The following is a 26,613-nucleotide window of genomic DNA, read 5'->3' as shown; positions in this document are numbered from 1 at the left end:
TTTAACCCTACAGAAAGTTTTACTGAATTAAGCAAATCCAAGTATTCCAGAAATATTGTGAAGAAACTTCTTATGTATGGGTAGGTATTTTCCTTATTTGTACACTTTCAACACTTCTGTTTTTGTCTTGCCCTTTCTCTAAGGAACTTGGGGGTGATGTACATTGTTCTTCACCTCTATTTTATTCTCACATCAACCTTGTATGGTAGGTTAGGCTGAGGGAGAGTGACCAAGCTGAAGGCCACCCAGTGAGATTCGCAGCTGAGTTTTCCTGATCTCAGACAAGCTCCCTATCAGCTAAATCATGCTGACTGTCTAATAATTTGCTAGACCTTGTCCTCTTTTCTTGCTCCATCCTTTCCCAAAAGTCTAGAAACCCCTGGATGTACTCACGTGGTTTCTACTTACACTTTTTCTGATGCTTCTTTCCTTGGCCTCTGTGCCCTTTTTCCTGTATTTACTTCAACTCAGAAATAAATCCGTCTTGTAGTAAAGGTTGTATTGTATAATGGGTAGATTGTTAGCTTTGGACCAGGGATGCCTGGCTTCAAGTCCTTGCTCTGCCACTGAAGCTCATTAGATGACCTTGGGCAAATCTCTTTATATTGTCACAAGGTTGTTGAGAAGATGAATAGGCTAACCCTGTATATATAAACTTGTTGAAGGAAAAGTGGCATACAAGTATGAAATGGATTGGACATTTAAAGTGATTGCAGTGAGGTGTGACTGCACTTCAGGGAACTCCTGAGCCATATCTGTTCATAGTCTTACTCTCTAATGAGCACCAATGATTGGTCATCTCCCAATGGCATCTGGCCATGAGAGGGGTTTAAAAATGCAGATTTATATGATAACTGTTGGCTTCATAATTTTAAAATAGTTCCTGAGGAAGTTGGCAGTCTCTTATGCATCAATATAATGAAGTTAAACTTGGTGTCTTTTGTCAGTAGTTGCAGCTCTATTCAGTTTCTGTGTTGCCTTGGGAACCCTATTTGGGTGGAAAGGCTGTGTGATATGTGCCACCAAGTCGCTTCTGATTCATGGCAGCCCTATGAATTAAACCTCCAGAATGTCCTGTAATTAACAGTCTAGCTCAGGTCTTGTAAACCGAAGGCTGTGGCTTTCTTTATTGAGTCAGTCTGTCTCATGTTGGGTCTTTTCCTACTGCCTTCAACTTTTCATAGAATAATTGTCTTTTCCAGTGAGTATTGTTTTCTCATGGTCCATGATATCCATAAAACTCTCCTCCAACACCACATTTCAAATGAATCAATTTTCTTCCTGTCAGCTTGCTTCATTGTCGAACTTTTTGCATCCATACATAGTAATGGTGGAATACTGTAGTATAAATTACCTTGATCTTGGCCCCGGTAACACTTCCTTACTCTTAAGGTTCTGATCTAGTTCCATCATGGCTGCTCTTCCAAATCTCAATCTCTTCTTGATTTCTTGGCTGCAGTTTCCCTTTTGGTTGATGATTGAGTCAAGGAATACGGAATCTTGAAGAATTTCTGTTTCTTCATTTTCAGCATTAAAAGTTATATAATTCCTCAGTAGTCATTAGTTTTGTCATCTTGATGTTGAGCTGTAATTCCGCAGCATAAAAATGTTTTAAATAAATACTCACTTGCATTTTCTGCTCAACGTTGCTGACTTCTAAAGCTTAGCATTGTGTGAAAGGTTGACTCTTTCCCCCATTTCCCCAGCATTCTGTGCATGTGACAGAGGCTCGGTTCAGGTCAATGTTATCTTTAAAAAATTGCTTGCCTCTGTTGGCAGCGCCCAATAGTTGTCCATTGTCTTTGATGATACAGTTCTGTGCAGAGTTAGTCCTGTCTAAGCCTGTGGCTTTTGATGAGCCTAGGTTGGACTAACTCTACACAGAGTTGCACTGCTAAGTCACTTTCCAGCTAGAACAGAATAACTGACTCTGATAAGCTCCAGTTTAGACTTGATTTGGATACAGGCATCTGTACCAAACTGCAGTACTCAATTAATTAAAAGTAAAGTGATCTGTTTTCTACATTGATCTGCTGTCTGATATCCTCAATTAATTCTGAAACAGAACAAAGCCGCAAGTTGCAGAAATAATCAAAAGTTTTAAAGGTGAGGTGAGAAAGATGCTACGTCACGCTGAAGCATCTGCAGTGGTGGAGTTTGCATATAATGACAAAGCCGTTTTGGAGCAGAGAAACATGTTGGCAGAGGAGCTCTACGGAAATATATTCAGAGTCTACAAGGTGATGTATTGAGACATCTGTGTCTTTGCAAACATTTTCTGCAGCTTTTCACACACTGTGATACATTAAACAATATAGCAAATTATGAAAACAAAATGTTAACAGAAAATGTAACGGCTTAGTACTTCCGTGGCGTGAGGGACTGGCCCCATGTCCTATGCATGTGATCACCGCAACCTGTGAAACTTGCAGTGATTCAATGCATACATGCATAGAGGGGTATAGAGAGAAGAATTGCAAGCAGGCCAAGATGTCTGAATAGTGTGGTCTTAATAATGTCTATTCCACTAAAGTTAATGAAATTCCTTCAGAAACTATGAAACCATGATTATTAATGTGCTTGCACTTCAGATCTTCTTTCATTATCATATTAAAGAGCTAGAGAGTGTTCTTTGGGGTTTTGTAGAATGGAGACCGAGTAAGAGAAATGTCCTCTTAGTTCTTTGTTAGGAAACCACATACTTCTTTGTAATAGTAGCAGTTAAAGTGAATGTATATTTTTATAGGCTTGCTGGACCCCTTTTCTAAAAAATTGTATTTCAATATCAGGCTATATCCAGACCCCACCCCACTCCTTGTGCAAGTTCAGTTGCAATCTTAATAAGATGGCTCTAAAAGTTTATAGGTTTAATTCCACTCTGTTCAGTCTATGGTTCTGTGGGCTGTTCTAGTGCAAGCGGGAGTCTCCATCCAGTGCAATTTCAGAGGCAACTCTGCTTGTTTTACTGGTAATGTGTGTGTGCATTGAGCTTTCCCTGGTGTTTCTTTGAATTAGAAAGGCCCTCATGCATACAACTGAGAGCCCCCGTGCAGGCACCAAGACTCTGGGCGGGTCTTAATAAGATCCTGGTGACTGATTGAAAATGGGAAACAAGCTTTGTAGTGTGTTCAAATCCCTTTCTTGTCCGTTGGCTCCTGTAATTCCAGTGAATCAAACCTTGCAGTAAAAGTGGTTCTTTGTTTCAGTCATCAGAACATCCAACTCTTGACAAAGTCTTAGAGGCACAGCCTGAAAAGCGAGAGGCAATTATGGATGAAATGAAGCAGATCCTTACTCCAATGGCTCAGAAGTAAGAGCAATGACTGACAGTGTGTCAGATAAGCATGGATTGTGTGTGTGTGTGAGGAGAGTTGGCATCCAGTTTTTACTTGTGATGGTAGTTCTCTTGCAGAAGCATGTTCCCAACCCCTCTTTCAGGTACAGGGGTAGGAATTTAAAACAACGATATTAAATTGGTTGAAGCTTAGTAATTTTCACAAAGATGACTTACCGAATACATAGGCAGCTTTTGTCTCATGTTCAATGCTGTTCAAATATATCTCGTGTTCTCCCCCATTCTGCCATGAGCTTTCCCTTGCAGAATGTTTTTTTCCCAAAAAGAATGATGTACACCTATTAAAATGGTGGTTGGGAAGAGCTATGAAGCAGTTCATTCGGATGCAAAAATCCTGTGTGTGTGTGTGTGTATGTGTATGATGGAAATCCCTAGTTGCTGTAGTCATAGCTTTGTTGCACTCTGCTGACTCTCTAGGCATTATTCTACCGTGATGTACATACAGGCTCCTCTTTATTTTTTTTTCTCCTACAGAGAAGCTGTCATAAAGCATTCATTAGTACATAAAGTATTTTTGGACTTTTTCACTCACGCCACACCTAAACAGAGATCTGTAAGTATCAGCGTACTGTGTATTATTGTTGATTGTCTGCTTTCGCTTTATAGAATAAATTACAGAATTGTGAGACAAGTATTTGATGTCAGCTTGTTCTTTGGACATTTCTGCAAAACCACAGAGACAGCGTGTGCGTAAGCAGGCTCCTATACAGGCTTCACTGGCCTGATGAGCATCTGAACATGCATCAGATCTTGGATGCAGTCTATCTGCTTTGCAATGCTTTCAGTGGTATTTGATTGCCCAGTGCCATTAGCAGTCTGGGGCAGGTAGTTTGTTGTAGTCAAACACCTGAAGTTAAAAGACGCCCTCCTTAACAGCACACTACAATTGGTGTGGTCGTTATCAGAGGGAACATAACACCCTCTTTCCGATATAAATAACTGCTGACAAGGCAACAGGCTGCTCCATTGCCTGAGTGTTAAAGAAATTGATGCTTGGATCCTGGATTATTGTAGAGAATAAGCATGTGCTTTGTTCAGTCTCTTGAATAAAACTGATTGTATTAAAACTATGGTTCTTTGTGTTTAGGAAATGATCGAAGCCATCAGAGAAGCTGTAATCTACTTGGCGCACACGCACGATGGAGCCAGAGTAGCCATGCATTGCCTGTGGCATGGGACCCCCAAGGTATGTTGCATGAAGTAGCTTGTTTGCGTCAGAGCATTATGTCGTGGATTAATGTGTCTTGTGTGAGACTCTCCGAAATCTGATACTCGAGAGTTTTCCAGATATTTAAATGTATCCAACTTTGGCAAATATGAGTAGTATATGGTAACACCTGGATATTTGAGGGATACTGAATAAGCTTTTAAACTTGGATAGGTTACAGATACGATAGCAACTTTCATCTTGTTTTAGAGAGAGGGATTGAAAACAGAATTATTCATCTTCATTATGCAAATGTGTGAACTTCAGTACTGTCCGGATCTGTGTGTTGGGGTTTCTCAGGGAACCCGTGAAAGAAAATGCTGTTATCTTTATATTAAGCTTCCATTTCCATATGGCAGGCTTGCAAACCGAAGGCTCTTAGGCTGATGGCAGACTACCCCTGTCGGAATCCCAAATCCTCCTTGTTTGTTATACTGTCCGACATCTTTGTGAGATTATCTAAGGCTGCTTAAGGCCCCCAGAAGTGTGTGTGGGGGGGGGGGTTGGGAGAGAATCTGCGTCATGCCTCCACTTGCCTGGATTTGAAGAGGCGTGCATGAGTTGTCCCCAGTTTTTCCAGCATTTTACATCCGGATGTGCTGCAAGGCCCACCGATGCCTGAGGCTCCGCCCCCGTGAATTTCTTGGAGAGGGGAAGCCTTGTGTGCTGCTGTCAGACTCGGCAACGAGGAGTTTAGATGGGGAGAACAGGATGGAAACCGAGCAAAAAACTGCAAGAAGGAATGGGTGGTGTATACAGAGAGAGGGGCTAAAATAGGTGCTTAGAGGATATCCTCTCTGGTGTGAGAAGAGAGAATAACAGATGAGGATGCAGAGAGTCCAGAGTTGGTACAGAGAGAAGAGATTACACAGTGAGGTGGAGAGAAGAAAAGGAAAGTTTCAAGGGGAGCTTGAGTAGCAGTGGTGCAAGTAAGAACAGCACGTGTTACGGGGTGCAATTCAAAAGGAGAGTGGGTTAAAAAGAAGATACCAAGTCATTCTTTTCCATTAATGTAATGATATAGTCCTCATGAGTTAGTAAAGCACTTTTTAATGGTTTATATATCTATTCCATTACGTCCCCTGCAGGGTGTTTCACTCTGCAGACAAGCAACTCCTAGTGGTCCCCGGCCCGAAGGACATCTGTCTGGCCTCAACCAGGGCCAGGGCTTTTTCTGCCCTGGCCCCGGCCTGGTGGAACGCTCTTCTGCTGGAGAGCCGGGCCCTGCGGGACCTGTTACAGTTCTGCAGGGCCTGTAAAACGGAGATGTTCTGCTGGGCCTTTGGCTGAGTGCCAGCGAGTGCCCTCCTTCCTCCATCTAAGAACACCACTTTTTCTGGGGCTGCCCTTGGCCATATGCTATGCCCACATACAGACTCTCAATATTTGTTTAAATAGCCTGCTCCTGGACTATTTTAATGACTTTTTAAAAAATTATTGATTTTATGGTTTTGTGAGTTTTAATATATTTTTTTAATGTTGTTAGCCGCCCTGAGCCCATCTTTGGGGAGGGCGGGGTATAAATCAAATCAAATAAATAAATAAATAATATTCTTAATAATTTATTAAGAGTTCTTGTATAAGGGTGGAATCATCTAAAGCTCCTGGTTCCTCAAATTAGTCTTCCTTCATCAAATGGGGTAGAAAAAAGTAGCTATCTTTTAAAATCAGCCTGCATTTAGACAAGTTCATCAACCCACTCTTCGTGATTCCATAATGGAAATCTAAATACAAGAGAGATCACCGCACGCACACATGCACAAAAAAATATATAAAAACAGTGTTGTTGAATTTGACTAAATTAATAATTCTGGGGAGATGTTTCAATCAGCTATTCCTATGTGACATTTTCTTGATAGTTCATAGTGGATACAGAACACTTGAAAACGCAAAGAAGTGGGATGGGTTGACAAATGTTCTGTAGAACCCCAAGCCCAAATTTAAGGATGCTCTCCGGGATAGCTTGCCACCCTTCTCATGGAAGCAGAGCACGCACATTTTTCTCCAGTCAAAGATACTTGGCCCCAAAAGTTTTGATTTACTTTTTCAGATAACGTTTTAAAATCAGTTAACCAACGGGGTAAAATGTAGTGAAGCGAATTGGTATGATGGTTTCATTGATACTTCTTTCTTTCCCCTCTTAGGACAGAAAAGTCATTGTGAAAACCATGAAGACATATGTTGAAAAAGTAGCTACTGTGAGTATTTTAATCATTATAAGTATTTTTGCAACAACAGATTTGGTTCTTGTTTGCAAAACAAATCAAGTAAGTGATTGTAGGAATTTAGAAAAAAAGAAACATGGATCTGTATCAGCCAGTATCTCGCATCTCAGGTATGCATTAACAAGTTTTTGGAGTCTGGCTTACCTAAAATAGTTTTGCATTATATGGATATTTGATAGCCATCTAAGCTATAAAATAAGTAAAACTTCTTTTTTGTAAAGTAGGTCTGAATTTGAAAACGGATCTGTTTTACATGGCAGTGGTGGAAAGTGCTGTCAACTCATAGCCAACTTATGACAACCCCTACTGGGGTTTTCAAAGCAAGTGGTTTGCCTTGGCCTGCCTCTGCATAGCGACTGTGGTGGTCTTTGGGGGTCTCCCATCCAGTTACTAACTAAGACCTACTCTGCTCAGCTTCTGGGATCTGATGAGACCGGGCTTGTCTGGGGTAAAATTACATAGTGGCCTCCTCTAATACAGCATCCTTTGCAACAATCTAACAGCAGTCCTAAGCGTATTTATTCCTATATAAATTCCACTGTGTTCCATGGAATTTGTTTCTAAGTAAAAGTGCCTAGCATTAAAAACTTAGAGGAATATTGTCTATTTTTATGAGTAATTGAGTCTTGCTTTAAAAAATAAAAATCAATAGTTGGACCTGCCTAGTACTTATGGTTGAAACAAGTAGTTGTTTAATGAATGAATGTGCATGGGAGGTCAGCCCATGTGGACAGTCAAGCTTATATGTTAGTTATGGTTTTCTTATTTCTGTTTCATATTTCAGGGTGAATACTCACATTTGGTTTTGCTGGCAGCATTTGACTGCATAGATGACACCAAGCTTGTGAAACAGCTTATTATATCAGTGAGTAGCTTCTTAAAAATTTCCTTTAGATGCTGACAGTTCATTTAATAGAAAGATATAAACCAGGCTAAAACCCTGATGTTTTCAGGCCAGATTCTGAAACTGTTTAGTTCTGTTTAGATCAGTTTCTTTCTACATTTTCCTTATGATTTTTTCCTCCTTTGCCTTAAAATGCTTGTGTGAAGGTATGCTTCTTCATGTATCCATTGCTCGGAGTTATTCAGCATTCTGAAAACTGGATTCTTATGCTGTTGATTAGCTAGCTACTAGATAACCGTGTGTTGAATTAAAATATATCTGACCCCTCTGCTGGGAGAAAGATGATATGTTTCCTTTCAAGGACAATATTTCATTTATACTATTATAAGAATATATTAAAATCGAGAACCAGTTATTTATTTATTGAACTTATACACCACCTCTCCACCATGTTTAGTGCTCTCAGCTATTTACAGGGAATCTCATATGCTAGTCGAGGCCTCAGCCTTGGATTGGTCAAAGTATTCACAATAATCCCATTTGGGGAATAAAGTGATTGCTGGCAAGGTAACATGAGGTAGCAAAGTTGCAAAGCTGACATCTCCAGAATTACACAGTTATATTTTACAGTGAAACAAATGCGGAGTTTTGCTCAAGGCTGGATTTTCAACTGTTGTCATGTTCGTTGCTGTAGATTTTCTGGGCTGTATGGCCGTGGTCTTGGCATTGTACACTGAGAGGTCACATTGACACTGAGAGATCTCTGTCTTTCGGTGCTACACCTCTGAAGATGCCAGTCACAGCTGCTGGTGAAACGTCAGGAACTACAATGCCAAGACCACGGCCATAGAGTCTGGAAAATCTACAACAACTAACGTTCTCCGGCCCTGAAAGCCTCCGACAATATATGTTGTCATGTTCCTTTGTGCTGTTCTGAATAGGAACTTGTCTACAGAGGACTGTGTGAAGAGCAGACCCAAATGTGCTGTGTATTCTGTTGCAAGCCAGTTTGGTGTAGTGGTTAAGTGTGCGGGACTCTAATCTGGAGAGCCGGGTTTGATTCCTCACTCCTCCACTTGAAGCCAGCTGGGTGACCTTGGATCAGTCACAGCTTCTCGGAGCTCTCTTAGCCCCACCCACCTCACAGGGTGATTGTTGTGAGGATAATAATAACATACTTTGTAAACCGCTCTGAGTGGGCATTAAGTTGTCCTGAAGGGCAGTATATAAATCGAATGTTGTTGTTATTATTAATGCATCCTAATTGGTCTGACAGTGTCCAACACAGCACTGACTGTCTCCTTACCCCTTTAGTTTCACAGGCATTTGGCAATTCTAGTTAGTTGTCAGCAGCTCTGTTGCTTAATCCACTCTCTAATCATTACTCCTACTACTTTTCACTGTCCCAGAAGACCATCATGTAACTAGGTTCCAGAAACCGTTAATGTCTATTGAATTGCCCAGTCCCTAAAAATCTGTTTAATAATAGTTGCATTCAACAATCCTAAATAACCCTCAATAGATATCTTCAAGAGAAAAATAAGTAACATAGTCTCAAGAAGAGGATACTCACAACTCACGTGTCCAAAAAAGGTTCCTGTAACAAATATTGCAGTGCGCCCCCCCCCCCCCCCAATTCTTGTATAACTGATATAAGAAGGATTTTCCACAACATTTATACTATCCCAAAAGAGTTTGTAGTGGCTGTTTTATCAATATATCCTGAATGTACTCTCTTAAATGCTCAGACTATTGTGTAATGCCAAGGAGAGTCCATAGCAGCTGTTATGTTGCTGTTCCCAGAAGGCCTTCAGCAGCCCTCCTACCCAGAAGATTTGCAGGGCCGGGGAGGATGCACTATCCCCGGATGCTGCTTTAATGGCAACTATTGCATAACCCCCAGTATGCTGTAAACAATTACATTGCCTGTTCCCAAGGGGGCCTTTTAAGCAGTTCTGTGATTTCAGAGGTAGTTTTGGTGATAGTTTAATTACATTTCCACAGTCCCATAGAGGCCTTTAATATTTGATAATTATAAAAGTCTTTGAATACTTTTTAACCATGGCTTCTCCCAAAAGATCATTAGCAACTATCATTGAGACCGTTTAAGGTAAAGGTTGCACGCTCCTTGCTGTGTTTTTCATCAGAAATTATTTTGCGCAGTCCTGGAGATAGTTTGAACAACAATTATATTACTCAATCCCTGTAGGCCTTTAGCAGCTGCTTTGTATCACAGAAATTGTTTTTAATGATTTCGTATTGACTTATCACACCCTCCCATAGAGGCCTGTAATATTGTTAATTGTGATTGTCTCTGAATGCTCCCCCCCCCCCAATTGTATAAGCTGCAGCCATGGCAGAGTCCAAATAACTTTGCTGGAAGTCTAAAAAGTCACATGGCAGGTACATTTGGCAGGGGGGTGTAAATTCAAGGACGTGACTTGGATGTCAGAGTAAATCTCATTCTGCCTAACAGTTCTGTCTGTTGAGAAATCCAGAGGTTCCCCCACAAAAAGGCAAAGGAAGCTAGAGAGGCTAGAAAACCATGAAGATGGCCTGCTAGTTGTCTTTATTTGTGCATTTCTGTCCTCACCTTTCTCTGAATTTTGGTAGGAATTCTCAGCAGGCAAAGTTCTTTTTCTGCTATGGCTCTCTGGTAGTGAGTGGAATATACAACCAGATTCTGACAGACATCGGAACTCTCCCAGCACACTCATTTTGTGGTGGCTTCTATAGGCTGTCTTCATAAGCCTTGAGTTTACACAAGAGGACTAGATCCAGAGGAGTACAAAACAGTAAAAAGTCCAGTAGCACCTTTAAGACTAACCAACTTTATTGAGGCATAAGCTTTTGAGAACCACAGCTCTCTTCATCAGATGCAACAACAGAACTAGTTAATCCATAGGTCTGGTGGAAGAGTGCGATGTCGAAAGTGTTTCTTAAAAAAACGTTCTTAGTGAATTTAGCCAAGGTTGTGGCAGGTGGCAATGTTGTTACGTTGTCTGTTTGCAAGATCTTCTCGCTTTGCCAGAAGTGCACGGAGAAGTTATTTATCTTGTTAGAAAAACAGCACGAAACATCCTTTGGCCTAAAGTAACACCAAGCAGGGAAATGAACTGGCATCTAGCAAGAACTTGTAAACCCACTGATAGTTTAGTGATTGTCTGTAATAGCAGTTCTATAAACATTACTTGTCAGCCACCCCAAAATTTATACTAGTAGGCCTTGTTTTACAGAAGAGGAAAATGAAACAATCAGTAACCTGCTGGAGATGGATGGGGAAGGCGTGAGAGATGATTAAAAACTAGGTATCTGGTTAGGTGTTCCTCATGCATGTAAGATATTGTTTCTAAATGGGAAACAAATCAGTTGTGGGCAAAACTGGATCTTTCAAAAATACGTTTCCCTTCCTTCCTCCAGGCAGATCAGGGGTATCTTACTTTGTTGTCCATTTTATCCTCATAGGCTGAGAATGGGTGACTGACCCAAAGTCACCCATTGCCCTTCATGGGAGGGTAGAGATGGTTTGAACCCCTGTTTCTCCCGTTGTATTTTGACCTGCCACTTATTCTGGCTCTACCAGGGTTCTTATTAATCTACTTGTAGGTTTGCGCTGCTTTTGCCTTTGCAAACTTGCTTGGTCAGGCAGGTTTTCTTCTGTGTTTGTAACAGCTGTGAGAATTGAAGTAATAAGTATGGACTTAATTTCAAAGAGTTGAAAATGGAATTGTTTAAACAATTTTCTCTTGACCAGTAAAGTTTTTCTCTCTATCTCCCGTTTCTCCTTTTCAGGAAATAAGTGATTCCTTAGCAAGCGTTATAAACAATAAATATGGAAGAAAAGTCCTGTTATATCTGTTAAGTCCAAGGGATCCTACATATTTCTCACCAGCAATAATCAGAATCCTGCAGCAGGGTGATGGAAATGCTTACAGGTAACACAGAGGTGCAGTTTCTCTCAAATTGGCAAGCTTGCATCATATCTAACCTAATTTCTTGCCTGAGTAATTCATTCTCTGTAAATCCCATTGGGATAAGAAGGAGTTGCATCAGAAAATAGTCCTGCTATTGTGCAAGCTGGCATTTGAAGCATTTGTTTTTATTTTTACAAATACCACCTTGAGGCAGGGGTAAATTTTTGATTAACTAAGAACAAAAAAAAAGTCAGTGCCTGCATTCAGACTTCACAGCAAACTTTTGTTTGTACATGATGGATACAAACACAGCTTGTTCTCCTGTTTACATGTTCCCTCTCTCCCCCCCACGCCCGCCTCCAACACAAATCAGAGCCCTCAGCTAAATCCCCATTGGGATAAAAAGGAGTTAAAAGGAGCTGAACTCTGCAAATTGTAATTTGTTTCCTCCCTTCAAACTATGCTGGTTTAAATGCTAGTTTGTGGAATGCAAACTTCAGATGACATGACATAAATCAGTTTGAAGCCTTCACCAAGCAGAAAACCTTCCATTGTGCTTCTTGGTGATGCGAAGAGAAGACAATAAAGAGCACGTGAGAGCAAGGCTTTGCATGTTGAAGGTTTCTATCCCAGACATCAAGTTCAAACCCTGTTGTTTCCAGTAAAATGCATCAAGTTGCAACTCCCTACCCGAGGACAGCTACTGCCATTCAGAGTAGGCAGTAGTGACTGTTTTGGACCAATAGTCTGATTCAGTATATGGCAGCTTCACTCTGCAGAAAGCTCTCTGTGGTTTTACATCATGATTGTTTTTAAATGATCAGAATAATTTTTATTGCATGTGGCCAAAGGCCATCACAGTTGAGCAAATAAAACACCTAAGTAAAACATAAACAATAAATGATAAAATTATAATGATTAAAAACTCATAACATTAAAAAGCATTTGTGCCTTTGTTATACATAGGTGAATGAGTCTTAGCTAGAGATGGGCACAAACCAGGAAAATTCCAAACCATGTGGTTCATGGTTCGTCACATTTCGTGAACCATGAACTTTCATAAACTTGCCCCGGTTCACGAACCGGTTCATCCAGTTTGTGAAAACATCACTTCTGGGTCAGCAGAAGGTCTGCAGAAAGCCCATCCCCGCCTCCCCCCATTGCCTAGGAAACTGATTGATCAGCACCAGGCTGTCTGCAGTGATGAACCGAAATACGAACCAAACGAACTGGGCTAAAATTCGTCACAGTTCGTGAGAAATGAGCTCCCATAAACCACTGGTTTGCGAACCACAAACTGGCCTGGTTTGTGATGAACTTCGGTTCATATTTTGGTTCATGCCCGCCTCTAGTCTCAACCATTAAGCATAACTTGAGCCCAGATTTTCTTAGCTGCTGGGGCAAACTGTGCTACTCTATAAGAGATGCGCAGACCCAGATTCGAAAGAAGGAGGGTTAGTTTTTCTACCACAGAAGAGGATCCCATGCCTTTTAAGATTTCTCCAAGAAATTTATTTCTGGGGTCTGTATACAAAGGGCAGAACAAAAGATAATGCGGAATGTCTTTGGGCAGCAATTGGTATTTTTGTCTAACAACTGTCTAGAATGGCTGAGGGCATGGCTTGAAACCAGAGAAGTTAAAGCCATTCTAAGACTAAGAAGGGAGATTTTGGTCAAATAAGAGGTTCTGCCACGGTCCCTCTTGAATAAGTTGAGTCAGGGAGAGGGTTGGAACAGAGAGTTGTATTTCTATCCAATGCAGCATCAGTCTTAAAGATCCAGTCTCATATATTGAGACCGGGCAAGGGGACACCCCAAAAGTCATCCACCAGAGAATGATGATAGTAGATATTGTTAAAGCCTAGCAGAGAAAACGGCAGTAAATGCAGCAGTGCATTGCTTTGCCTTAAGAGCAAATGAGTAGAAAGATTCCTTTGCTTTGTCCAGAATCTAAATAAAGGCCAAGTGCAAACGGGCTTTGATAGAAAGTAACCCAAGTTCAGGCTGCGCTAAATCTCCTTGAGTGCTGCACGGCAAAGCTAGAATTCTCTTTATAAAGAGATTTTGGATTTGTTCCAGGGTCGAAGTATTCTGGTTTCTCTTCAGATCAAATAAGTCTTGTTTTCAAAGAGGTGAGTAAAGCAAGCAGGCAGAACCTTTACCCTGTAAACCTCATGACAAATAAGTCTATTTTGTTTTGACAGAGCTTTATATTTGTAGTGTTTTGTGAATTTTACCTGTGGCTACTAATTATTTGGGCCATATTTAAGATTATTTGCTGTCGGAAGTTGCTCTTTTCATATACCAGTGGCTTCAAGGCAGCTCATGGTGTGACTGCCTGTTTCTTAACTTCACACAAACTTTTTTTTTTTTTTGGTAGTAAGGGTCTTATTTGAAAAGGTTACAAAGTAGTGTGACAAAATTAAAGGCACATTCTCGCAATTTGAAGGCTATTTATCATGCCATTCTGTTAAGCAAAGTAACACTTCATTAAATACAGTATAAATGGTGGTTGCATAGTTGTCAGTTGTTAATAATCTCGGCTAGATTTGGGGAAGTACATTGTTCAGTGACAGCATAATAGTGGAGCAGATGTTGTCTCTCCCCCCTCCACCCCCAAACAACGGTAAATGTAGGCTGGAGAAAAGGGCTGAGAACATTGTAGACAGAAGTAATCGTGGCTCAGGTCTCACTTGGTGCTGTTGACATATTGGAACAGTGGCTGGAAGCACTTCTCTGACAACTGGTGCTTCCATTTGAGGATAGACTCACAAACACCACAGCTTACAGAAACATGGCTGCCTTTTTCTTCAACTTTAATAACTATGAAAAATTGCAAAAGAAACACCTTGCTACTCCCAGAACCTCTACCTTCCTGTAGCCTATGAAAGTAAAAATGTAGGGAGACTCCATCTTGAATCAAACCATGGAATAATTATATGCATTAAATGCAATAAAATGCCATCTATGCAGATTCTAAGCCAGTATCAGAACAAAGCACATGGAGGGACAACTACACGTGTAAACCTCCTCCTGGGTGATGATAACATAGAGCCCCCATGAGAGTAGGGACACAGGCTCACAGGTAATCTTAATGCACTCACCTGGATGGCAATAGGACAGTAGGATGCTGTTCTGATGTTTTCTAGTTGAAGACAATTCTCAGAACTAACGATTCTTTATGGACGTGGAAGATCACACAAAACAATGAATCTTGCAAACTTACAAAGGCTTCCCTTTTTGTTTCAGTGGAAGGAGTTCCTCTTAGGCATGTGGATCTGCCCCTTTCTTTTACAAGAACAGTCTCTCTGCATGATTGCAGTGTGAAATACTATGACACATTTTCTTTGGGTTACTTCAAGAAAACCATACATGCTAATTATACATAAGTTTGTTGATGAAGAAAAACTAAGAATTCAGTTGAGTTTGGATTTTTAATTTAGGTAGCATTTAATTTAGGTAAGTTTAAATTTTAGCTGAATGATTTTATACCATTCTCTATAGTTATGCTGATTTTTGTGCTCATTCCACTAGTAAAAAAGATACAGATGTTCGACATCATGAGCTTTTGGAAGCTGTCTCTCCATCTTTGTTGAAGTACCTGAACGAACATGCTGAAGAAATGGCTATGGACAAAGCTATCTGCATTATGGTGACTGGTATCCTCAAGGCCTGCGTTGGTGACATCCAACCTGCTTTGGACACCATTGCTAGTCTGGCTGCGAAAGAAATGGTTCCAGGAGGTGAAGATGGGCAGGTAATTATTCCTGACAATGGGCAAACAGTAGAGCTCTAAATGTCAATTTTTTTCTACAGTTCTTTCATAGAGATCTCCTGTAATTTAACTGTTCAGTAGGAGCCTCCTTAATATGGATGGAGTCTTGTATGTTTTAGGAAGATCTTAGGATATTATAGAGATGAGACCTAGTTGATAACCTGTGGTTGGAATTAAGCTCACAGGAGTTCTCAGGCTAGAAAACAACATTTTGAAGAACACCATATATAATGTAAGTGGGGAAAAGTAAAAGATGATAGGAATATGAAGACCATAACATCATTTTTAGGGCATAATTCTTGTACTTGAAGTAAATTGTTTCAGGTGGGTAGCCATGTTGGTCTGTAGTAGACGAGCAAGTCTTGGGTCCAGTAGCACCTTTAACAACAATGAGATTTCCAGGGTAGGAGCTTTTGAGACTCTGATGAAGAGACCTTTGATTCTTGAAAGCCCATACCCCGGAAATGAGTTGGTCTTTAAGGTGCTGCTGGACCCAAATCTTGGTCTTGAAGTAAATTATTTCCCTTTTATAGTCTGTATTGTGATCCTGAATGTGCACATATACTGTATGTAAAGAATATCACAAGTGCAGTTTCTTCCCATGTTTCATTGTGTACAAATTGACTTGAAGCTAAACAGGTTGTACGCTGAGATATTTCCAAAATTGCCAGCTTTCCAAAAGATACGATGGCATTTTAGAAATATCTTGGTTGTTCATCATTATTTGGGAGAAAGGCAGCAGATCCTTTGATGTGAGGATACTTGCACTCCAGTTTTGAATAGGAAACAAAACACACAATGTCTGGGACAGTAGTCCATTTAGTGGCAGGCTCATTTAAAGTCCAGACTGTGAGCCATGGGCCCAGAGTCAAAGGATATTCAGGGAGCACTTTCAGTATGCTTTAGCCTTCTTCAAGTTCTGATAATGCAGATTGTTATAATGAGGAGTAAAAAATGCTATCTTTGGCATTGTTCAGTCTGTCTGCTAGTAGTAAAATGCTGAATCTGGTGACTTCTAAATCCACGCAGGAGATGCAAAAGGCAGGATGGTAGCAAGATGTAAAGTAGTGGCTTAAATTGGATTTAATGGCTGAGCAGGTATATAGATCTTTAATCTGAATGGTGTGCCATTTGCTCATTACTGATCATTTTGTGTGACTGGTTCATTTATGTATACTAAGAGATGTTAGATATTCTCTTCATGGAGTACTTTCAGTATGCTTTTGCCTTCATCTAGTTCTAAAGGTGCTGACTGTAATATCATTAGGAGCAAAAAGCATTTTGAGGATTTGACTGTTCTGTTTTTAAAGCTTCATATTGCAGAACACCCAGCAGGTCATCTGGTTCTGAAGTGGCTAATTGAACAAGATGAAAAAATGAGAGAACGTGGCAGAGAAGGTAGGTTGGGAAACCAGAAAGTACCCGTTCATCACAGACCTAGGAATGTCTAAATTGACGGGAAAGAGGGAGGGGGGCTCCCAGGGCCATCTAAGGACTGGTCTGCTCTGGCTGTTGCTTAGCATTGATTTGGAGAATCTGCAATGAACATTTCCCCTCCCTTGCAAACCTTTGTGTGATTTTCAGCCACCCTCAGAACTACACTGCTTTGAAGGTGGTTAAGGATCTTTGCTCCTCTGGTCCAAGTTTTTAATATAACCATTAGTCATGCGTACTTGGATGTATAGAATAGTGTAGAGAACAGGTATGGCTGTGTAAATAACAAGTGATTGGAGAGCTTTAAAACATTCACAAAGGGTTTCATAGGTCTGTGTGATGCCAAGTCTGATTTCCACCCTGAACAGGTTGTTTTGCAAGGATGTTAGTAGAACATGTGGGCGTTGACCATCTGAAGTGCTGGGCAGACATCAATCGAGGTGCAATTGTTCTTTGTCGGTATGTAGGACCGTTTTCTGCTTCTAATGAGAAAATATCCACTGAATGCCCTTTACACTTTTAACAACAAAAGACCTTCATTGTAATTCACTTTTATGCCTTCCTTGATTCACTGTTTCCAAGCATTCTGCGAATTATAAAGCTTTCCAATTCCAGGCAGGCAGTTGCCTTGTTGCTTTGCTGAGCTTGTTACTAAGGGAAATGTTGCTGTGTTCCATTCAAAGCACCTGGCTTTCACTTCGCTTGACTTGAGGTCCACAAGGAATTCTCTCCTCCCATTGCACCATCTGCTTTAAAATGTTATCTGGTGGTATTGGAGGTAATGTCTTATTGTGTAGGGGTTTGATTTTCAAAACCTATAGGCCCACCTAATTCTTACTTTAATATTACAGACAGTAATTCATTTCCCTCACTGAAACCACACCGTAAGGATTCCCTGTTCATGATGTCATTTTTGTAAAGCCTCTGTTGATTGAGATGCTGCAGTTCTTACTTCAGAGCAGTTCTCTTGTAGTCATTGACACAGATCTGTAGCCAGACAGCCTAAGGAGGAGCAGTTCCAGTCATTTATAAATGCTACTTTAACAATTCAGTTGAACTGAACTATAGTAAAAACTTTGTTATCCAGTACTTGATTAACCAGAACGCTCAGGTAAACAGCATCGCCCAGAGGGCTGATTCCTTCCCCTCAGCTGCCATACTTCTGCCGCTCTAGCTGGCCAGCTTGATCCCTCCAGCCTTTTCTGGGCCTCTGACAACTGACGCTGCCAGGTGATGCCCTCCTCGGATGCCTCCTTCCCCTTCAGCCTATCTCGAGCTCTTGGGAGCCAGCTCTGTCAGAGAGCTCCTGGGCAGTTGGCCTACTTGTCTGTCTGCTGCCTAAGATGGCTCCATGTCTCTGGGGGAACTGCCTGTGTGCCAGATGTGTGTGCTGTTGCCATGGTGTTCCCAATGGGGTGGGGTTTGGTCACAGTGGCTTCTTCTGTGTAGGGGGTGGAGCAGTCAGCTTGATTATCCAGCACATTTGATTAACTGGCAACCCCCATTCCTCATAAGTGTATTTCATGTATTTTTAAAAGCACTTAAAATATATTAAGTGCTACACAAAATAAGTTCATGTAAATGGTTTAAATGCTTGCTTTGAAACCACTGTAAACATGTCAAAGTTTAGTTTTAAATTTCTGTCTTGTAAATTTTAGTAGACAGGTAGTTAATGTTGAGATTACTATGATAACAGGTATTATTAAATGGAAAATGAGAAGCCAGTGAGCATATTCATGGAGAATCAGAAATGTAGGTAGAGAAAAAATCAAACATCCTCTAGTGTCTTCCTCCTTCCACATGCTAAAAGCCTTAATTTTTAATCTTCAATTCCTCTGTTATTAGCCTGACCCACATTGTTTGAAGCAATGAGCAGGGCCAAGTAAAGAGATACTTTAAGGGCAAGGAATACATTTAATAAAAGCAACTAAAGGTAGACCAAACAATCTACAGCTTTAGTTCATCTGCCACTGCAGCAATAGTCACGGCAAGGGGTGTGCAAAAAAAAAATACTTGAGTTTCCCATCTCAGAATTTCTGAAGCAGGAAAAAGGGTTGGAAATAACCGATTTCCGACGTGGCAAGTCGCTTTGGAAATCGCTTATTGGCCTGCTTCGGTATGCTCCATGAAGATTCGGAGCACACCAACAAACTTCCCGCCCCACCACTTATTTCACCTGATGGGCGGGAGGAGGAGGGGTTCCTCCCTCCTCCCCCTCCCATCGGGTGAAATAAGCGGCGGGGCAGGAAGTTACCCTGCACTGCTTGCTTCAGCTGATGAGTGGGGAAGCTTTCTCCCTGGCCAGCCAGCTGAAGCAAGTCACGCCAGGTTGCAAAGCTCCCCATTCTGTGCTGCTTTAACATTTAAACCCCCTCAGCTTACTCCAGCTGACATACGGGGACTCCGCCGCGAGTCAGCTGGAACAAGCCGAGGGGGGTTGCAAAGCGCCCCTTTCTGCATGGGGAATGGGGCACTTTAACATTTAAACTCCCTTGGCTTGTTCCAGCTGACATTTAAACCTCCTCGGCTGTGCAGGAAGGGATGCTTTGAAACTTTCTTCCTTGATGCATTTTTTCCCAGGGGAGGGGGAGGGGAGGGGGAGGGGGAGGAAGGAACCCTCCTCCCCCTCCCATTGTGGGGGGAAAGCATCTGGGCGGGAAGTTTGAAAGCAATGCAAACAGCCAGAAAAGTGCTGTGAAGCGGCTGGTGCTGCTTTGCCCGAAGCTTCCCGAAGCGATACAAATCTTTGCTTCAGGAATCCTGAATCGGCTCAGCAGTGCTGGGGCTGATTTGGGAATTTCGAATCTTTACAGATCGGGCCCTATTTGGGTTAAAAACTCGAATCAGAATCCCAAAGCACACATCCTTAGTCGTGGCCACTCTGACCCATAAATTTTCTTTCCTTGGGGTTTGTTTTTACTGTCTGCAATGGACTGGCCTTTTTGCACTTCCTAATATCTCATCCCCAGTTCTCTTAATCTCTCTAGTACTTGGCAAAGAGCAAAATAATATCCCTTACTGCTAAGGGTCTGTAAGGGTCACTGCAAAAAGCATCAGCCTTAAATCAAGCAACCTTTCAAAGACTTACCTGTGTGGAGTTTAATGCCAATCTGCCAGCTTTCCAATATAAATCTATATTGTTTTCACAGCTTTTTGGAACAAATACCTTGCATTTGACAGGAGTGCTAAATTCCTTTTAAAATCTCTAATTGTACATACAGATGTTGAGTAAAGATTTGTGGAGAGCTGCTCTAGCAAATTCAGCAAAGTGAACTTTTTCTGTAAAGAGGAATGGAAGAATATTGATCCATTGCTGCTTCCTGGCTATGTATTTTTTTTAAAAAAAATTCAAACAATTATTTTGGCACACAGCCAATTTCAAATGTCCTTCTGTCAGTGAAACTAATTATTTTGATTGGCAGTACTGCTGATTCTGGGTCTTGTTCACATATGGTATTTTTGTGTGATTTATTCATGTTCCTGCTTATACTTTTCTGTAATCTCTGAAGCTCCACATTAGCTATGTATATTCTTATTTGACTGATAACTAACAAGCTTACCTCAATTACTAATCAGGAAATAGCTGTATAACTGGATGTTCCATAGGTTTTTTACTTAATGCAGCTTTAAGTTAGGAACCTTTTCTGAACATTGAAAGGCCTCCTAGTTGTTTTCTTCAAATATCCATCTGCAGAAATGTAGGGAAGATGCCCACAGTGAGGTAGTACTGGCTCATTCCTTTCTGTATCTGGTACATAGGTTCTTAACATTCTTGTGGCTTTGTATCTGTCTTCTGAGGCAGATGGCAATGTACATACCTGTCAGTCCTCATGTAGTTTGGGTTCCTAATTTGTGTGTAAAACACTTGTTGCATGTGACTTTCTAAGGATTGGCATCTAAATTGCATGCCAATATTGAGGTGAGAAATCCTTAAAGTTAGGTAGCGGGTTTTAATGGGTTTCCGCAATGTTTTAAAACATCTTTCTACTCCCCATCCATAAAATAACCTGAAAGATTCCAAATAGCAAATGAGGTGAACCTAAATGTTAAATCTCATTGTTACTAGAAAGTAGCTCACACTTCTTGGATGAGATAGAGGTATTGGACGCATTTACCATCTTGTTTTAAGTCACGTTGAGAAGCAGGGAAAGATTTTAATCCCTTCACAAGCTACATTAATTCTTCTCTATCACTAGTTCTGTGTGATTTGGAAACAATCTTTATTGCAAATCTTTTTTAAAAAATCAAGATGGAGAGGTTATGGTTGTTCAATTCAAAGGTTATGATAAAAAATAATATATAATTTATAAATGACTGTTGCTTGCCAGTTTTCTCCTGAGGCCAAGTTAGGGCTCTCTGTAGGATGCCTTAATAGAGGAACATGTTCTACAGTCTGGTCTGCATGGTTTCCCAGAAGCACTCCCTGTTTTTCGGTCTCAAGTTAGTCCTATTCATTCCCATCCCGTTCTAGAGGGAATTAACATTTTCTATAGCATCCCTGCCAGGGAATGTGATGAGATTCGGAGATGGATAGTATCCCCATTTTATGTACCACCTCTTCATGCACAGGAATAGTGGGTCCATAAAGAATTCTGCAGTGTTCAGTAAACTGTTGTAGCTCTCTCCCCACCTTCCAGTTTGGAAACCAAGGCAGAGAAAACTCTCCATTTGGAAGCAGCCATAGTTGTTTTAATTAAAGCATAATTTCATGTTATGTCCAAACTGAGCCGTTGGACTGGATACAGCAGAAAAGGTCATAGAAGGAAATGTCACAGCACATCTCTGCCCCCCCCCTTTCCCAAGCAGCTTCTGTTTGCTCTGAAAATCTATTCTGAACACAGTGCAGACCTATGAGATGCTGCTGCAGCCGGAGGTGGGGGCAGGGATGAGGCAATATGGCCTCCTTCTCAGTCCTTTGCTGATGTAAGTGGCTAGTAAAAGAGAGAAGGAAGTGAATTCCCCTCCTTGCCCCTTACTGGTGCAGAACCCTGTGCCGTCATGCATTTTGTTCACAAGGCTCTCCTGACCCTCCAAGAGGACTTTTGGGGAGAACTGTTCGCTGGATCTAGCCCATAACAATTGGCCCTGGTTTGCTCTCTTGGCAAAGGTAGATGTGCCATCAGAATCTTACTTATCTACTTGTCAGCCTTTTATTTTAAACACTGATTTTTGAAACTGTTTCTCTCTTACAGCCTTCTTCAGAGTTCTGACCAAGAAGTGGCAAAACAAGTCAAAGATGGACTAAAAAGCCTTATTCCAAGATTGAAAAAAACTAAAGATACCAAAGGAGCAGTGAAAGTATTGCTAGAAAAACTATCATCTTAATGTAAAGAGTTATGAATATATATATATATGTAAGCAAATATCTCATTTTAATGGCGAAAATGACTCATTGGGCTAGCTTTTTTTTGCAGCTAAGTGTAATTTTTTAAAAAGTTTGTCAAATTAAACTCCTTCAGAAAATTGTATTATCAGTTTGGCTGGTTTTTGATATTGGTTTAATCGTCTCTGGAGACCAAGTGTTGGATTCTGTGACTCTTTTCTACTAATGGTGACATTTTCCCATAGGGCATGGAGCTTGTTCTGTTACACCAGGTGAAAATTTCTTGCATCAGTCGAAAGAGCTATCCGTAGAACCAGTTCCCAGGATCCATTCCCTATTTTTATTTCCAGCCTTCTTTTTAACCTTTGCCAGCACTACAAACCAAGATGTTGCTCTTCCAAAAACTCCTCCCCCCATTGAGAATGGTTCACCCATCTTCATTTTCTCTTACTGCCCGCTGGCTTTTTTGCTTCATGCCATCACAGTTATGCTTTTCCTGTTCTGAATGAATTCACATTGCATATTTCTAGAGAAAATGTGGACATGAGTGAGCAGAAGACTGCGGAAATTCTTCCTTGAAAAGCGTAGGTGTAGGCTCAGTCTGAGGTTGGAAGAAAGACTGATTGGAGCGTGAAACTGGAGGCAGAGGGCATCATCGGGGAGGTGGGGAGAGGAAGTCTGTCAAAGAGCAATAACACTGTGTATTGAATGGAATAAACATGTGGCCTGTGAATAGTTCTATCAGCCAAATCTCCTAGTGGCTGTGATCCAGTTTTTCATGTGTGCTGCCTAAAGATAAGCAGAATTGTGCAGAGGAAGTGCCCCGAGTTGATGCGGGCTTGCTCATAAGGGGCTTTACTGTTGCATGCTAACAGCCTGTTCAGTGTATCTGTTTGCTGAATACTTCACATAGTAATATTGCACTTATAAGAGCTGTAAAGAGGCTAGTCTTGCGAATAATTGGCTGGTAGATTCAGATCCCATCGAGTACCCCTCTGTATTCTGAGGCTGGATTAGATGTTCGTTTAAGCCCACATCAACTATTTATTAAACACACGTTCGTTTTAACATTCTAGTTGCGTTAAAACGAGAATATGCTTGGCTGTGCTAAACTCAGTTCCTAGGAGCCATCATATTTGAGAAGTGAAGGTATAAAATTCAGATCAATGGTGGAATAAATGGCTTATGGTAGCCATTAATGTTAAAATCATACGGGGAGAAAGAAGTGGGATAGATTATGGGTATCACAATGGTGGCGCCATATAACATGCCTGTTGCAGGGCATGTAGAGAATGTAGGCTCTACACTCCTGGGCCTAACAGCACAAAGTACAAACCTCTTCTGATGTAGGTGAGCCTATGGAAAGCCTGTTAGCAGAAAAGATAATGTTTTGGTTCAGACTGTGCTGCACAATCTCCAAATAATGGCTCGGTTGGTACCTTTCTCCTTCCACTGCAAATTACTACTACTTTGGTTTGTGATAACCACAGGCAAATAGTTAGCCAACTTATTATGTGGAGAGCGCTCTCCTTAAATGTACGCTAAAGTGCTACAATACAAATGACTGAACTTGTTTTTGTGATATTCTATAACCCATCTCTAGGTACTGCCTATTGAGCTGCAGTGGAGGAGGATGTTCCTGCCATAGTGTTTTGTCACAACTACCTTGTTCTTTGTTCATAGAAGTAGATGGTTGGATAAAGGTTACAACAAGCCCGTATTATAAGCATCATTTAAAGTAGCCCTGAATATTGTGTGTGAGCTCTTTACATGAAGATCTTGTTTTTTCACCTCAATCATGCCCTACCTCTGCAGAATGGAAAAAAGGGGGAAGTTCCCACAGAGATTTACTTTGCATCCTAAAATCCAACCCTAAGTGTTGGGATACATGCTCCACCCATCCCCTCGTCATACAATACATACCCCCTAACTCCAGAGAAATCAGACTACAATTTCTAAGTATGGGACGAGGACACTCAATGACTTTGATACATAAATGGAGGTTTTAAAAAAGATGTGATCACACCTGCAGGTATTTAAGTCACAACACAGGGCACTTAGTATTATGAAGAAAAAGCTGGGAAGGCAAATGTGTGTTTTAAAAAGATTCAAACAAAAACATTACATTGGAGGCGGCATACTTGCCCCATTCACTATCTCCAGTCATGGGGTATTAGTAAAGATGACCATTCAGCCATGTGAAAAATTGAGAGAATCCTTGGCACATGATGAAGAACTCAACCTTTTCCACATGCAAAAATGTGTGGCAGGAAAAGAAATGGCTCTATGCAATGAAGGCATCCAGAAAGCCATGTGGTAGAAACCCATGCCATGTGGTATGCTGCAAACCTGTGATCGCGGTAGTTCACTATGATTTACTGTTAACCATGCATTGCTCTCAAACACCAGCATGAGCCTGAGGGGGAGGAGCCTGTAAGCCCAGTCCCAGTTGTGAACTGATTGACGTCTAACCAGAGTAGGCAGGACTCGTCTCCAGTTGGAAGTATTTGATGTGTAAATGCACTCTTATTTTCTACCTTGCCACTTTTGGCAAAATAAGTATTTTCATTCTGCACAGAAGAATGCACCTGTTTCCATGGAAATGTCTTTTCTAAAAAACAGTGCAGATCACAGTCGATTTCAAAATACATTAGCTGGGTGGCAGATCCGCCCAACTTGTTCAGAGTTTTTCACCCTAGGCTTGGAGCTATATGCAGCTCAGTGGATATTTTCAGACATACAAGAAGGAACGAGTGTGATGCAGAAGAGGGCACTATGCATGGAACGCCATCTACTTTGCCAGTGTTTCTTCAAGGCATACCAGTTGATCACAGAGGCCAGAGGAGAATTTTATCTTGTGATACCTGCCTTTAACTGTAATAGTTCAACCAAAGCCATTCTGTTCCTCTGATGCTCCAGTTAAACTTTATTCAATATCTTAAAATATCAAAAATGAGTTAATTCTGAAGCTATCTTACAATGTAACACTGTCTACATTTCACAGAGTTAGTTGGCATCTTGTAAATAACTTCCTGCCTTGCCTTTGGCTGTAACTTTGTATTTGTCTGTAACTTGCAAAAGTGGACAGGTGGTTCTTAATACTGAGGATGAAATCTATACTGCAAACTGATTGGCCAGAGTTGTGATGAAACAGAACAAGCTCAGGTTTGTGACTAGGAAAACGTGATATGTTTATGTTAATGTAGCAGAAGGATTTGGGCAATCTGTCTACTGCTAGGGCAGTTTGGTGCTGGCTTTGTCTCTACAATCCAATTAAGCTTTGTTGACCTATATGGCACTTTAAGGTTAATCTAAAATAGACTTAACTGACAGTGACAAAAAGTGTTTGCAGTGGTGAACATCCATCTATTTCAAATGGTCTTGATTAGGCCATTGCAGCTCTTTGCACTAACAGGATTTACTTTAGTGACAGTGAGACTGATAACTTGGATTACCATCAGCTAATGGATTTAAAGACCAGGAAAAATGGCTCCAATGTCTTACTTGTCCTGTATAGCAACTGGCTTGGGAATATTATGCGAAGCAACATTTTTGTGAGAATGTAAAATGCAGCTGTGACAAAGAAATTGAAATCTCTCTTCGAAGGAGGCAGGAGTTTTGTCCAGAACGCAGCAAAATGAAGAAGCTTTCAAAGCAATCCTGTTTTTCAGGCCCTCCTACATGTATGCAAGTTTGCTGTGCACTTTAGCTCAGTAAAAGTACAGAAGACTTAATCCAAGTAAAATCAAAGAAGTTTATTTGGATACAAATGAAAGGATGGGGGTTGTTAGAATAAGTACAAATCTAATTGTGAAGTCGAGAACGCAGACAAAATTCAGAGGCAGAAAGGAAATAAAAGTATACACATCAGCTTGCTAGATGTGTTCTCTAGCAACCTAAATATTTTATTGCAGTGCCTGCCCTTGGGAGACCTGTATTCCTCCCTGTTCCACCACCATGCGGGGGGTCGAAGGGCCCAGGGGAAAACAGAACTAGAAAGCACCAGACTAGACACAGTCCAATGGTTTGTGGTCTTTTTATAAATTATTTGAAACCTAGCACCATGCCGTCTCATTTGCTTAATTTCTAGCAGGAAACAGGCTCATCCCCTTCACCTGGCCTGGTGGGGGGTGTCCATGGGCTAACTGTGTGGGAAGCCATTCTCAGGCTGGTTAACTGTGTACCAGTAGACCAGTCAGACTTTGGGGCGTCTCTGAGTCTCTCTACACAAGACATCTTACACGGGGACGGTCAAGTGAATTGCTTTCTGTGTGGTCTTATATTCAAGTGTAGTCTGCCTCTCTAGCAGTGCATGTGAATCCACCATGGGTGAACAAGTGTAGGATCTTTCCCTTGAGCATCCCTGGGTAAGATGTCTTGTGTAGAGAGACTCTCTAGCTCTTTCCTTGAATGTGACTGCTTCCCTGCAGAGTCAACTGGTGGCATTCAGGGGCTTTGGTGACACAGGTAAATTGGTTAATCTTCAATAGAGGGGAAAGGGGTCTTTTAGGAAGGAGTGACTAGCTTGCCATCCCT

At 41.1% G+C, this 26,613-nt stretch overlaps 1 protein-coding gene across 2 annotated transcripts in view; it reads left to right on the top strand.

Annotated features, from left to right (window-relative positions):
* PUM3 (pumilio RNA binding family member 3) overlaps nucleotides 1-22,220 on the top strand; it is a 32,499-nt gene extending 10,279 nt beyond the window's left edge. For both annotated transcript variants that reach the window (XM_054987545.1, XM_054987543.1), the window contains exons 7-18: nucleotides 14-80; nucleotides 2,066-2,240; nucleotides 3,207-3,310; nucleotides 3,830-3,908; nucleotides 4,443-4,541; nucleotides 6,707-6,760; nucleotides 7,572-7,652; nucleotides 11,424-11,566; nucleotides 15,080-15,302; nucleotides 16,631-16,718; nucleotides 17,123-17,213; nucleotides 21,947-22,220. In XM_054987545.1, coding sequence (XP_054843520.1) covers nucleotides 14-80; nucleotides 2,066-2,240; nucleotides 3,207-3,310; nucleotides 3,830-3,908; nucleotides 4,443-4,541; nucleotides 6,707-6,760; nucleotides 7,572-7,652; nucleotides 11,424-11,566; nucleotides 15,080-15,302; nucleotides 16,631-16,718; nucleotides 17,123-17,213; nucleotides 21,947-22,079 — 1,337 coding nt within the window. In that variant the 3' untranslated portion in view covers nucleotides 22,080-22,220. The remainder of the gene's footprint in view (nucleotides 1-13; nucleotides 81-2,065; nucleotides 2,241-3,206; nucleotides 3,311-3,829; nucleotides 3,909-4,442; nucleotides 4,542-6,706; nucleotides 6,761-7,571; nucleotides 7,653-11,423; nucleotides 11,567-15,079; nucleotides 15,303-16,630; nucleotides 16,719-17,122; nucleotides 17,214-21,946) is intronic.
* The last annotated feature ends 4,393 nt before the right edge of the window (nucleotides 22,221-26,613 follow it).

This window comes from Eublepharis macularius, chromosome 8 (assembly GCF_028583425.1).
Source record: "Eublepharis macularius isolate TG4126 chromosome 8, MPM_Emac_v1.0, whole genome shotgun sequence".
NCBI classification, from domain to species: Eukaryota; Metazoa; Chordata; class Lepidosauria; order Squamata; family Eublepharidae; genus Eublepharis; species Eublepharis macularius.
The sequence above is the reverse complement of the archived record's forward strand: the minus strand, read 5'-3'. Positions and strand labels throughout refer to the sequence as shown.